Source organism: Camelina sativa, chromosome 9, assembly GCF_000633955.1.
Source record: "Camelina sativa cultivar DH55 chromosome 9, Cs, whole genome shotgun sequence".
In the NCBI taxonomy this organism is placed as follows: domain Eukaryota; kingdom Viridiplantae; phylum Streptophyta; class Magnoliopsida; order Brassicales; family Brassicaceae; genus Camelina; species Camelina sativa.
This window is the reverse complement of record NC_025693.1, coordinates 23679820-23694879: the sequence shown is the minus strand read 5'-3', so window position 1 is coordinate 23694879 and position 15060 is coordinate 23679820. Positions and strand designations below refer to the sequence as shown.

Below are 15060 nucleotides of genomic sequence, written 5' to 3'. Positions count from 1 at the left end.
TATTGAAACTATTAGCAACTAAATATTTATTTGGTTGCAACATGATGCATATAAAACAGAAATCCTAAAAAACACTAATGCGAATGTTAGAGCTGTGAGTATAGTCTAGAGGATGTTCTAATGTGGTATGAAATCATTGTTATAGTGTGATATGGTTTTGAGTGTTTCTTTTCTTTGATATGGCTTTTATATTTGTGTACTTATGCTGATGCTACATTTTGCTGTTCAAGTTTCATTAGGATCACAGAAGATACGCTTCCATTGTCACAACTATCAATCTCTTGTGAGGATTTTATGCTCTGCATGTAAGGTCTGTCTATTCAATTCCTCATCTTGTGTGTTAACTGTGCATATCGGTAGAGTCACTGTAATATACTTCTTTCTCGTGGGAGTATTAAGAAGGTTGCTTGCATAAAATGGATTTCTGTTTTATCTGTTTCTCTGTCGATAAAATTCATTTGACAACATGAAGGAGTACTTTGACATTTGTTTCTCTGTCGATAAAATTCATTCAACTAATGTAAGAAGCGAAAACTTGACTCATCACTTCTCTTTCTTTTTTCCCCAGTGTCAACATTTGGAGCTGTTCTTGGCATGGTCACAGATAGGAGAATCAAATGGTCTTCAGGTTTCTTCTGTTTTTCTTGGTACATTAATATTTCTCAAAAGTGGCGTTTCAGTAACAGCCAACAGCTTAGTTTCAATCCACTAGACACTTTTATCATTGTGATTCTATTGACATGGATTTATAGTATGCATGAGCAGCAAGTACTGGCTGCTTAAGTTGCGGATTTTTTACGGGTAGTTTCTAATGGTGTTATATTTGTTTAAGTTTAGCTTATAAGTTCTAAGTAAAGGCTTTATATTTTTTATAAAGCTTATTAAAAAAAATCCATTCGTACTTCTTATCACCGTTCTTCAATTAGTAAACTTAATCATCTTTTTTTTTTCCTTGCTAAGTCAGCCTCGGATTTCTACTATCAAGAACGCGCGAGTAGGAACATAGAGCACTTGGGGGAAAACAGAACTTCACCAGCAAGAAGATTTCCTCTGAGACTGCCATGTGTTGTTCTCTTTTTCCTACAACAGAGGTAACTGAGATTGGGACATCAATTATGAGGGCCATATACAGTATGTGTTATAAACTTGCATATTCTAACTTTTTCTTCTTATTTTCAATGTGTCCTTAAGAAAGTTTTATGTGAGAATTTAGAAAAGTATTCCAACTTTTTAATCTTGTTTCACAAGTTATTGCTCCTCCTTTTCTATCTTGTTTGCTCATTGTACAATTTTCTGCGCAGATACATATATCTGGCTAGTTTCCTGGAAAGCTTTGTCTCCAAAATTTCCATTACAAAATCACAGAGGGAAATGAATCGTTTTTCTTCACCACTTAATTTTTCAGAGGATTCTACTAATTAAAGCTAGTGTAAGGCTTTCTGTTTGCACATATCTTTTGGGTTATTAGCATGAGAAGGGGGTCTTTTTTAACAGGGTACAAGGGAATTCCTTCCAGAAGAAGGCAACACTATTACTTAAGTTGTGGAAGTAAAAACTTAGTTAAAATGCTTACTGGGGTAAGTTGAAGATTATTACAAGCCTGTGTTTTTTGTGTACTTGCTTTTATGTTTAACTGTAGCAAGATAGGAACATATGTGACGACGGAAAAACTGTTGTTGATCCCGGCTCTCCTTTGTGATATACTATATATTATATGCATGAATTGTTTATAATATACCCGTCTACTGTAGGATCAGTCTAGCAATATGTGGAAACCGAGGACCAAGGCAACGGCTGATGCTTTAGCATCCTTGAGGATATATCTTGGAGGATAACAAGGTAGCTCAACAATTATCCTTTCATACCGTAAGTTTATAGTTATATGAAATGTTTTCCTTTCTTTGTCTTGTTTTCCTTGTTGCTTCCTTTTGGCTTTTCTATTCTCATTATAGAGATTGTGCTTTTCCAAGGATAGAAGGTGATACCAATATTTCTCATTAATTTCTCTTTTGTATTTTTTTTGTTGGCACGAAGGCCTTATTCTGTAATATTGGCCTCTTTTGAACTGTGGACTACATCTGGTTAATTTCCATTAGATTTGACTTGGCTATTTATTTTGTTCGTCGTTCTTTTACTGATTTTTATGTGATTTGTCTTCAGATAAGTTTCACTTGTTTGGCTTCTAAGCAAGCTGCTTGGGTTGATTTATTTGTTTTATCTCTTGGCTATATATAGCTTGTTGATGATTCTTAGATACGTATAGAAATTGATGTTCCAAGATTTATGTTCTGTAGAGAGATGCTATGATGTTGAAGGTTTTCGTGATTTAATTTTTCTCCGGCTCTTGATTATGTGGGTACACTTCTTTTTGTGAGTTTCTCTTTCTTCTACCGTTCAAGCCTTTTTCATGCATTTCCCGGAGGGTCTCTTTGGCATAATTTTCGAGTAGAAGATTTAGCTTGTATGAATCATTGAACCACTAATACAAACCCTTGATTATTCGGGTGTATTTCTGTTTCCTAGTGCTATGGTCATCCTCTTTATTCAAAAATTATATGCTCTAGCTAGAAGATAACAGAGGTTCCAACAGAAAACTGCATGGGGTTCCTACTTAGTCTCCTGAGATGGCTTTATTATCATGCGGGCTTCATCATTTCCTAAGGTTTAAGTTGTAATCATAGTCTTCTTTTTGTTTATATGTTTAATTTACGTCATTAGAGATATGCTAAAGATGCAAAAGCATGCAAGCTCCACTATGATTAATCCTTATTATGCATACCCCTTAGACGGTTACTCCGTGCTTTGATACTTAATCCGAGCTGACGTTGATGATGTGTTGTTGCCTTATCTATCTATCCCAGATCTATGTTTAAGATCATGGTAAGTTTGTTTTGTTATAGATCATTGGTTTCGTCAGGGTATGACCTTCTCGTTTATTCTATTTGCTAAATATTGTTGGAAAATCCAACAAACACATGGAATCGAAAATTGCTGATGATCGAGTATTCCCTTGGAATTATAGTACAGTTTTAAAGATGACAACATGATGTTCAAGCTGATGCAGCTATCTTGACGAGGTAGGAGTGACGTGCTATGTCATGACCGCTTCTTCTTGTTGGATGCTTCTCTGACTCATGGAAGGCAGAGTGTGTGTTGCTTGTTTCTTCTTCCCTTCTTTTGGATGGAAAAGCAATATATTATTCCTTGTAAAGGTGCTCTTAGTTTTTGATCCATCATCATACATATATTTTTTTTAGTGAATCTCATATGTTATAGCTTCGTTTAGGTTTTAAGAGAGTAAACAAACAAAATTTTACACTTGTTTCGCTTTGATTGTTTGATTGATCACTGCTTATGACATCTTGGGCTTGGTTTTTTTTTTTTTGTGTTTGAGATTGCTTCTTGTTTTTTCTGAATATCTCATCTATGTATATAGGTCTGTGAAACGATGCAAAGTGGCAACATTGACGTAGTTCTCCGGGCTATCAGTTTCTCATTTTGGCTTTCCTAACTTACTATTATATGAGGTTGTATCTTTTGCAGGGTTTAAGTTGATTTTGTTGGCATATTTTATGAATTATAGCTCTCTTTATCATATATATCTAGAGGACGCTGAAGTAGTTCTTTCCACACTTGTTCGTCTTCATGCTTTTACTAATCTTCCTAGTGTTGTTGGCTTCTCTGTTTGTTGCAATCTACTATGTTTTGTCATAGATTCTTGAGGTTATAATAGAAAAGCATTGGTCTAGTCGAGGATGGCTTTATATGTTGAGGCATTTTTTTATTTACGTATCTTTAACTTAATCGTATAAGCTTGTGCTGCTGGCTTCTCTTTTTATACAATTGACATGGATAACTAGTAGTTCCTACTTGGTGGAAACGAGAAAAAAAAAACTAGTAGATCCTACTTCTCTACCATGGATTGTCTCTGATTCTTCTCTTTATTGGTTTAACCGGTTGTACTTCTTTTATACATGTTGGTGCCTAATTGCCTTTTGTTACCTTTTTTACTTATTCAAATACTGATTGTGTCGATGCAGGGGGTTTGAGTTTTGGACCTTTGGTTTCCTAATTAGTTGGTTTGAGCTAATACTTGCCCGTTATCTCTTCATTTTGATGGTCTCGCGGTTTAGTCTTTGTTTAATTTAGTATTTAGAGCTTCTATGCATTAGATGCATTGTTTGGGAGGTACAGAGATAATTTCTGACTACAGCATCATTTTTCTTTTCTTTTTTTGGGTGTAAATGTTTTTAAAAAATCATTCATTGTCCCATAAATAATATTATAGTTTTGACACTTTGGTTTTCAAATTTAGTAACTCACATTATCGCGTCACGTGACAATTTTAACAATTAGAAATTTTGTCATGTGTTATACAAAAAACTTTGTTTTAACAAATTTTAAAATTAAAAAGATAATTATAAGAAATTGAAAATTTTAAACAATTTTAATAAATATAAAATTATAGTTCTTATATGTATATAAAAAGATAATACTAATTCTAATTTTAAATTACTAATTCTATAAGAAAAAGAATTAAGAAAATTATACATTTAATTACTATAATACCATAATTAGATAGATTATACCGTCAATTATTAAGCCTAAAAGAAAGATGATTGAAGATATTCACCTTTGTATAAACAAGTAAATTGTCTCACAACAAAACAGTTTCTTTCTAACACATCACATTAAACTTTGTTATATTATTAAATTATTAAAAATATTTCTGTAATTTATGAAGCTATCTCATTTTTATGAAGATATTTCATATTGTAAAATAAAGCTACATGACAATTTTATAAATATATTATATTTTTTCTCTCTTTTTTGGGTCAAAATTTAACTATGAGATCAATGTTTTCTTAAAAAAAATCATATGTTTACGTAATTTAGATCATATGCATATATATTCTTCATTATTGGGATTAGTAAATTATCCTTTAATTGAGAAAAATAATTAACTTCTATGAATTTTCAATGAATTTATTCTAATGTTAGTATAGTTTATTTAAAATTTGTTGGACAAGTAGAAATTATTACGTATCTATATATACATTTTTGAAAACATTTATGAAATAAATCTTCAAGTCCAAACCTATTTACAAGATATTATGTATCTATATATAAATTTTAATTTATAAATATGATTTGATTATATTCCTCTCTCTTATAAAGGCCCAAGTGCAAGTCTCAAACTAATACTTTTAAGAAACAAAAGATTTATCATATTTTATGTTTTTTGGATTGACAATTTCTATGTTATAAGCTTTCCGATTTTTTTAAACAATTAATCCTCCCCCCCTAATCGCAATTTTCCTAAACAATTGGAATCACTACCTAACCATTATCATTAAAGGCTCTTATATACTTTAAGTTAACAAAACTAACTTAGAGTAAACTCTTTAAAGTAAGACTATGTAAAGTAATGTACGCCAACGTAAAGACATTTAGATGGTTCATTTGATCTAACAGATCCTATAGTGTATAATTTCATGCTTTAAATGCATTTATCTTGTGGGTTACTAAACTAATTTAAGTAAATACTAAATTAAATGCTTATGCCAAAAGAATTGTTTTAGGATAATTTTAGTTTTGAATATCACGGTTATATAGCAGGACAGATTTGGGTTGATATATATATATATATATTAAAATACTATTAATTTGGTGTTTATCTTATTATTATTTTATTAACACCATCAATATTAGAATATTAAAATTTTTAATTAAATTATGCTTATGTAAACAAAAATGTCATGCAATAAATCACATATTAAATCCTAAAATTAACCATCTAAATATAATTATATGATTTCAAACACTAAATAAAATTAACAAACAATTATAACTTCAAATTTAAAAGTTTCAGTCAAGAAATATTGACCCTAGTGAGATTACAAAATATGAAACAACTCTATTTGAGATATTGTTACTGTTGGATAATCCCAATTTGAGGAACAAGAACAAGCTATCTCCTAGGAAGTTGCCAAAAGAGATAGAATAGGAAAGAAAAAAAGTTCTTATAATTAATCTAAAAGTTGTAATATGTTAATTCTAATAGGTTTTGGAAAAGTTAAAACCTATAAATATAGGAGTCTATGAAGAGGTGTTCCATAAGACTTGAGAGAGAGATTTAGTTTTTGAGAGAGTTTTCTAAATCAATAATAAGAGATGTGTTCTTATATTTCAAGTTCTTTTATTCTTAGATTTGGTATCAGAGCTAAGGTTGTAGCTCCGATCAAAGGTTGTGGAGAAGAAGCTGTTCATAACCAAGTATGGGAGACAAAACAAATCCATCGCCGTGAACCAAGGACCTTGGATCACCGTCCATCCAATGTCCGATGTTAACATCGACAAACTATACTGTTTGGTCGATGTGCATGAGAGTTACACTTCGAGTTAGCGAGGTGTGTGATACTATTGATCCTGGATCCACCGATCAGAAGATGAACGATGTGGCGACTGCTCTTCTATTTCAATCCATCCCCGAGTCACTTATCCTGCAAGTTGGAGATCAAGGTTCGGTTAAAACCGTATGGGAATCCATACGAGCACATCACCAAGGTGCGGAACGTGTAAAGGAAGCAAGGCTTCAGACTTTTCTTGCAGATCTTGATCGGGTGACGATGATTGATTCCGACTCTGTTGATGATTTTGCTGGCAAGATCTCAGACCTAACATCGCAGTCAGCTTCTTTGGGAGAAATCATTGAAGAATCAAAGTTGGTAAAGAAGTTCTTAATAGGACTTCCAAGACAAAAATATATTCATATCGTTGCATCTTTGGAACAAGTCTTAGACTTAAAGAAAACCGGATTTGGAAACATAGTTGTTCGAATAAAAGCCTATGAAGAGCGTGTAGGGGAGGAGACCCGGAATGAAGACCAAGCAAACTTATGTTTTCAAATTCAAACAATCAAGTGAATTATGGCGGTTATCAAGGAAACAAAGGAGGCTATAACAGAGGAGGTTACGGTAGAAGAGGAAGTAGTCGAGGAGGATATGGTCGAGGAGGATATGGTCGAGGAGGATATGGTCGAGGCGGAAATGATCGAGGAGGTTTTGGTCGAGGTAACTACGGTGGTGATAGTTCTAGCAGAGGTAGGGGATGAGGAAGGTTCAATGGCCAGAATCGTGGAGGAAACACTACAAATCAAGTACAAAACCAGAATCAAAACCAGAAGAAAAATCTATCTAAAATAGTATGTTGGAGATGTGATAAACCGGATCACTATGCATCATCATGTCCTGCGAAAGAAGTTGCACATCAAGAGACTAATCTGAATGAAACTCATGAAGCTGATGCACTTTACGTTCATGAGGTGGTGTTATTGAATGAGGATAAGGTGTTTCCCAAGAATTATGATACCAACAATGCAAGTATATGGTATCTTGACAACGGTGCTAGCAACCACATGACGGGAAACAAAAAATTATTTTCTAGCCTAGATATGAGCATCACAGGGAAGGTTAAGTTTGGTGATGGTTCGTTTGTCAACATTGTTGGAAAGGGATCAATAGTTTTTGTGGGAAAAACATGTGAAAGGAGATCACTCAAGAAGATTTATTATATTACCGACCTGAAGCACAATATTATCAGTCTAGGACAAGCAACTGAATTTGGATGTGAAGTGAACATGAAGGGAGACAGTTTGACTTTGAGTGATCCGGTTGGGCGGTTGTTAGTATGAGTCACAAGATCATCAAACCGCCTCTACAAGACACCAATGGAGGTTGAGTATCCTAATTGTCTTTATATCCAAGATAACGACACTACTCTAACATGGCATGCAAGGCTGGGAAATGTAAGTGTTGCAGTAATGAACAACATGGTAAGACAGGGTATGGTTGTTGGAATGCCACAATCAATTCATGAGAAGAATGTGTGCACTGCGTGTTTAGTCGGAAAACAGACCAGAGCTGTGTTTCCAACTACAACATCTTTCCGAGCAGCTCAAGCCTTGGAGCTGATCTATGGTGACTTGTAAGGACCGATCTCTCCACCAACACCAGCTAACAACCGGTATGTCTTTGTCCTTATTGATGATTTTTCCAGATACATGTGGACAATGCTATTGAAGGAGAAAAGTGAGGTTTTCGATCGGTTTAAAAGGTTTAAAGAAGGAATTGAGAAGCAGACCGGACTGTCTATCAAAACCTTTCGCACCGATAGGGGAGGAGAGTTAACCTCGCTTGAGTTTAACCGATTTTGTGAAGGAAGTGGAGTGTCTAGACAATTAACTGCACCATATACTCCTCAACAGAATGGTGTAGTTGAAAGAAGAAACCGCACATTAATGGAGATGACAAGAAGCTTGCTTAAAGCTATGAAACTGCCAAATGAACTATGGGAAGAGGCCGTACGTCATTCAACATATCTTATTAATCGAGTTCCTACCAAAGCTTTAGCGGGCCAGCCTCCATATGAAAGTTTCACGACCAGAAAGCCTAACATCGAGCATCTACGAGTGTTTGTCTGTGTTGCTTATGCTAAGATCATTGGACCACATCTTAAGAAGTTGGATGATAGGTCAAGAAATTTGATCAATCTAGGGACAAAACCAGGTTCAAAAGCTTATAGGTTATATGATCCAATTATACGAAAAATGTTTGTAAGTAGAGACGTCGTGTTTGACGAGACAAAAGTTTGGGATTGGTCGACTGCAGAAAACCAAACCAATGGAGAACCAGGAAGGTTTAAACTATCTCATAATGGGTTTGTAGAAGAAGGAAATGAAGATGAGAACAATCAGGATGACAATGTCGAGCATCAAGAACCTGCAAACAAAGAAGAAGAGATAGAAGATGAACAAAATTAAGAAAACGTGGATCAGGTAGGTGAAAATCAGCAAGTTGTCACAAGATATGGACGTGTTATCAACAAACCTCGATATCTCAATGATTATGTTCTACTAGCTGAGCTGGATAGTGAACGACTTCTACTTACCATAGATGGTGAACCAGAGTCTATTTCTGAAGCTTTAAGTATACAAGAATGGGTTAAAGCGATGAAGGTTGAGCTGGAGTCTATCGCTAGAAATAAAACCTGGGAGCTAGTTGAGAAGTCGGATGGTGTTAAACCAATAGGGTTGAAGTGGATGTATAAAATCAAGAAGAAAGCGGATGGATCATTGAACAAGTACAAGGGAAGACTTGTAGCAAAAGGTTATGTACAACAACAAGGAGTGGACTTCGAAGAAGCGTTTGCACCTGTAGCTTGAATGGAAACTATTCGACTACCCATTGCTATCACAGCTTCGAAGGGATGGGAGATTCATCACCTTGATGTGAAAACCGCATTCTTAAATGGTGACTTAAACGATCCAGTTTATGTGTGCCAACCCGAAGGCTTTGTTAAACAAGGACAAGAGGATCGAGGGTACAGACTACATAAGGTGTTGTATGGTCTACGTCAAGCTCCAAGAGCTCAAGAGCTTGGAACGTGAAGCTTGATCATGTTCTGAAGAAGACGAACTTTAAAAGATGCATAAAGGACCCTACTGTGTATCTCAAGAATGACAAGAAAGAAAGTCTGGTAGTGGCAATCTATGTTGATAACTATGTTGATGACTTGTTTGTGACAGGAACTTTACAAAGAGTCATTGATCAGTTTAAAAGGGATATGTCAAGAGAGTTTGAGATGTCAGATCTCGGAAAGTTGACATATTATCTTGGTATTGAAGTAGTACAAGGAGCAGATGGGATAAGAATAAAACAAGAAGGTTATGCTCAAGGTATTCTTATCGATACTAAGATGGATTTGTGTAACTCAACGCACATACAAATGGAGCCTGGAATGGAGATCTCAAAGGCAGAAGAGCAACCTGAAATTGATACCACAAGATATAGAAGAATGATTGGATGTTTAAGGTATCTGCTTCACACACGTCCCGACTTGGCTTTTGCTGTAGGAGTTTTGAGCAGGTATATGTAGAGTCCGAGAGAGGTACATGGACAAGCTCTTAAACACTTGTTAAGGTACGTAAAAGGAACCACCAACTTAGGCTTGTTCTACAAGCGTGATGGATTGAGTAAGGTTGTTGGATACAGCGACAGTAGTTACAAAGCTGATATCGATGATGGAAGATGTATTGGAGGCCATGTGATCTATTTTGGCTCATCATTAATCACTTGGACTTCACAAAAACAACACACAGTGGCGATGTCATCTTGTGAAGCTGAGCTTATGGCAGCTACAAAAGCAGCAAAACAAGCCATATTGTTGAAGGAGCTGCTAAGAGAAATAATTAGTCTAGATGAGAAGATCTTACTAAGGATTGACAATAAGTCAGCCATAGCTCTAAGTAATAATCCAGTGTTCGATGGAAGGAGTAAGCACATACTCACAAAGTATCACTTTATTCGTGAGTGTGTGGAGTATATTCAGATAGAAGTCGAGCATGTTCCTGGTGAGGAGCAGAAGGCGGACATCCTCACTAAACCACTAGCAAGAATAAAGTTCAGAGAAATGAGGAATCTGATCGGAGTACAAGAGATCGAAGCACCCGGAGTTCAAGTTCGAATTAAGGGGGAGAATGTTAGATAATCCCAACTTGAGGAACAAGCTATCTCCTAGGAAGTTGCCAAAAGAGATATAATAGGAAAGAGGTGTGACAACCCGTCCCGCGGACCCCACTAACCCACCGCTAGCTACCCCAACGGACCGTCCGTGGACCCCACTAGCCCACCGCTAGCCGGCCCAACAGACCCCAAGCTGGCCCTGCAGGGCATCGATCATAACCCATCACTGTGGATATCCACATCCACCAGTAGGTTATTGGTGCGCCAGGCGTTCCTCGAACCCTGGTCCCCACCCTTTAACAACCTTCCCACAGGACAAGTTGCCACCAACGTAAGCCACAAAAGGAATATTAAACATGTTTTAGAAATTCTTTTGATGAACTATAAATAAAATTTGCACTAATAGAAAACAGTCTAAAGTGAGCATCCTATATATGGCAACTTATATTATAAAATGCATCTTCCAGTCTTAGTACTGAAAAGAAAATCAAGCTAACCTTCAGATCTTCTCTTCGCTAACCATGGATTTGAGGTGTTAATCTTTTGAAAACTGTGGATTTGAGGTGTGAATCGCCGGGTCCATCGAGAGAGAAGAGAGAGAGAGACTCGCGAGAAAGGAGAGGAAAATGGAAAAAAAATTGTCTTTTCTATTTTCTCGTTACCCAATCAAAGCTTGACACATATCGTGTCTTAAAGGTTGCTTCTATACCTTATTTGGAAACGATTCTCTGAGCCTTTTTATTTATTTTTGGACCATAAAATTATTGAGCAACCCATTAAGCATCTCCACTGGAGATGGTCTCATATTTTTCTTGACCGGGATTAAATTAAGACAAATCTAATGTCGGCCTATTTTTTTTTATATACTCTATTGTCTTTGATGATACTGTGTTTTGTTCTAGATAACATTGGAAATATCAAATTAAAATAATGGGTTCTAGAAAAAATTACAATAACATATATTTAAAAATTATCTATTTAACATGATCGATTTTTTAGTGGAATGTAACTTTTGTTAAATTTTAAAAGAAATAAGAAAATAAATTTAAACCGTACTTTGGAAATCTTTTTCTTTAGATTTGGTTAAAACTTAAAAGAATTAGTATCAAAATGTATACATAAATACATATGTTTGATATATGTCATTTATATAGTGTATGGAAAAAAAAAACTCGGAAATTTTTGTTGAAGTAGCTCATACATTAACTTTACTCTTAACTTCAAAATATCTTCATTCCAAAAAGTATTAACAAAACTGTTAATTAGTTATGTTAATAGCTAGGCTCTTTTCCTCTAATTTAGCTTATGCACTATAAAAATGTATATAGTTTAGTTCATAAATTTAGCTTGTGCACTGCTTTCTTCATTTTAGAATTTAGTAGAGCTGAGGTTGTTTATGATGGTCACCAAAAATTTGGTGTTTTTAATTTTCTTATACTGCTATGTAAATGTTTTGTTTGGTAAGAATAGTTAAATATGACCTATTAAAACATCGATTGATTTATTTTTTTTGGTTTTATCCCAAAAAAAAATTTATTTTACAATTCTATTTTCAGTGAGATTTTGTCATTTATCAAAATCAAAATTTATTAATTAGAGGAAATAATATTTAATAAATATTTAAGCAAAATCCAAAATTCCCTTTAGATATATATATAAGTTTTCAAAAAGAAAACGGTATGACAATATTTTATTAGGAAAAGTAATATATTAATAGATATATTAAACGGTATAAATATTAATCTTCATTGATGATATTTGAAATTTGAATAGTAATCGATATACTTATTTTAGTTTAATTTGATCTAGAGATTTTGTTTTAAACCGGAGTTCAATTGTACACATTTTTATTTTGCAATCCAATTAAAATATCTTTTTTGTTATACTAAACTGGATTTTAATAAAACGCTATATCAAAATAGTATGTGCAACCTATCAAATCTATACCTTGATAACCTCCAACGGAGAAGTTACTCCAGTCCCTTTGGCTAAACTGTATCCTTTTGGTGCGATCCGTTCACATTTTGTGTCACCGATCTCGAGCACGTTGATGATTCGATTCGATATGGGTTCGTGTTGGGGCTTGATGATGATCGGCTGGGTCTGGTCATTAGGCCTTAGAAAAAAAAAAGGAAAACACATTCAGTAATTAATGAACTAGGATATCAAAATCCATTATCCTTTTTTTTTGACAACAACATACAAGATCATCTCAAATGAGCCAATTGGTAGAAAAATCGTTTACATAGGTAATTTGATGCGATTCTACTCTAGCATTACGCGCCAGCTTGTCAGCAATACTATTCTGTGAATGGGGAATCAAGACTAAAGAAAATAATAGGAATTCTTCCTTATCCGCTCCAATCTCATCCAAATACGTCTTAAATGCAGGCCACTCGGAAGGCAAAAACACCATCTTCACCAAGTCAGAACAATTGGTGAGAAACAACATTCTCATTATCCGCTCCAATCATACATCTCATTGCCCAAATTAGAGCTTCCACTTCTGCATGGAGTGGTGACAGACTACGGCGAAGTTTAGATGCACCCATAGTGGGAGATTCTTCCTCAGGGGAAGTGAAATACCATCCTCTGCCAGAGTGCTGATCTGTTGCTTTCCAAGATCCATCCACGAAACATCGATAGCCAGTTACAGGACTACTACCCGCAGTAAGAGCAGTAACCAAAGTACCAGAAGTCGACCGGGAGCCACTATGCGGGGTATCCCCGGAGTATCAATCTGCGCCGAAAACCAGAGTTAAGCGGGTTGGAATCCAAATTGCTAAAAAAATTATTATTTTTAGCTTTCCAAATATACCAAAGGATCCACGGGTAAACATCCACCGAAGGGATCTGCTGAAAACGTCAAAATAATGAATTCATGTTTGCATAGACAGATTCTGAAGGAAAACAGCCCAAAGAAACTGGGAATGGGGACAGTGCCCAAACCTGTCTGGCCGGGGGACAAAAGAATAAGGCATGATTTATTATCTCCTCAGGCCCTTCACAAAGGGCACACTCACTATCAGCACCCATACCACGTCGTCGTAGATAAGTTGTTGTTGCTACACAACCCGTAAGTGCTTGCCACAAAAAATGACGAAGTTTTGGTAGACACCAAATTTGCCAAACAAAGGCTTGCAGAGGTATAACATTTGGGCCAGAAGTAGGTGAAGAAGCTACCTGATTCTGTCACAAAGCTTTATACCCAGATTGAACTGTGGATTGTAAAAAAATTAAATCCATATATACTTTTACTCCCACTAACCCACTTTCAAACAAATTAATAATTATAACCGTATCATTTTCTAATTAACTCCAATTAATTCAATTTCTTCTTTATTTAAACTTTAAATTTTGTTCATATTTATTCATTTTTCTATTTTCACTTTTTGTTTTCATTTTATCAAAACTAACTATAAAAAAAAATCTAAAAATAAAAGTTCATCAAACTAACATTTGTCTGGGACGGGGCTTCCTACTAGTATCCTATAAATATATGAGTTACTTTTCTTTTCTTCACTCATTACTCTGTCTCTCTCTCTCTCTCATAAAGTCATAATATCTCTCTCTTATCTTCTCTGTAAGAAACAACATACCCTACCAGAGACGTACACAATGATGATGAAAAGAGGAGGAACAAAGAGAAAGATTGAGATTAAGAAACGCGACACTAAACAACAACGCTCAGTGGCTTGCAGCAAACGCCGTCAAACTCTCTTCTCCAAAGCCGCTGATCTCTGCCTTCTCTCCGGAGCCAACATTGCCGTCTTCGTAACCTCCCTGGCAGAGAACTTCGATGTCGTTTACTCCTTCTCCGGCTACTCTCCTGCCTCTGAAATTGCTGACTGTTACTTCAACGGCAAGTCTCCACCGAAGATTACTAACCCCCAAACCAAGCTAGGGTTTTGGTGGGAAGACCCTGATCTCTGTGAATTAAAGATGATCGTGGATCTTATGATGAGAACGAAGAAGCATCTGAAGGATTGCCTTGACAAGAAAGAAAAATCACAATTTGTTTCCAATTCTGATCAAAACCCTAGCTCCTCTGCTTCTCTCGACGAAAACCCAAAGTCCTCGACTCCATCTTCCTGTGATGAAATTGCATCTTTCTTTCTTTTTTGAATTTAATGTTAAATTATATTCAAAAGAAAAAATACTTTGTTACAACTAGTGCATCGTTTGCATAAAATTCCTGATTGAAATAAGATAGTAGAACAGAAACCAAACTTTGAAAATAGCTAATGATGAGACTGCAACCAAAGTTGGAAAGCCTCGTCGTATCTCCTATCCCCCAGGCGACCAATGGCTAAGAACTGATCACGAATTTGTCTGTCCACCCAGCCAACCAAGTTTGTCACAGTTTTTGATCGATCTCCATGCTTCCGCCCATTGCGTTCTCGCCAAATCGTATACACCACAGCTTGAAACACATAGCAAACAAGGAACCCCTCTCCACGGGATAGGTGAGATTGAGAGATATGAGCAATTAAATCAGACCAGATAGTTGTGTAGGCAGACTTGAACAACCCCTTTG

General features: G+C 35.5%; 2 protein-coding genes and 1 long non-coding RNA gene across 12 annotated transcripts; all 3 read left to right on the top strand.

The window, feature by feature from the left end:
* On the top strand, positions 52-4233 carry LOC104711928. 10 transcript variants are annotated; one of them, XR_755407.2, is made up of 7 exons: positions 52-125; positions 231-310; positions 569-628; positions 961-1091; positions 1302-1577; positions 1752-1839; positions 4041-4233. It is a non-coding gene; the product is annotated as an uncharacterized LOC104711928 (long non-coding RNA). The 10 variants fall into 10 exon arrangements; XR_002033416.1 differs by having other exon boundaries at positions 1752-3527; XR_002033422.1 differs by lacking the exon at positions 4041-4233 and having other exon boundaries at positions 1302-1429; positions 1495-1577; positions 1752-3748.
* LOC104715634 lies at positions 6930-7693 on the top strand. The gene is made up of 2 exons (XM_010433027.1): positions 6930-7119; positions 7206-7693. The coding sequence occupies exons 1-2, from the start codon at positions 6930-6932 to the stop codon at positions 7691-7693; spliced, it is 678 nt and encodes a 225-aa protein (XP_010431329.1).
* Positions 14142-14648, top strand: LOC104715633 (agamous-like MADS-box protein AGL97). The gene has a single exon (XM_010433026.1). It carries the CDS (start codon positions 14142-14144, stop codon positions 14646-14648), a length of 507 nt encoding a protein of 168 aa, XP_010431328.1.

What these genes read in the sequence shown, in the direction of transcription:
- LOC104715634 (XM_010433027.1), top strand. Translation starts at nt 6,930, where the DNA reads ATGGCGGTTATCAAGGAAACAAAGGAGGCTATAACAGAGGAGGTTACG. An exon ending in AGAGGTAGGGGATGAGGAAG is followed by an intron (nt 7,120 to 7,205) that starts GTTCAATGGCCA and finishes TATCTAAAATAG; the next exon opens with TATGTTGGAGATGTGATAAA.
- LOC104715633 (XM_010433026.1), top strand. Translation starts at nt 14,142, where the DNA reads ATGATGATGAAAAGAGGAGGAACAAAGAGAAAGATTGAGATTAAGAAA.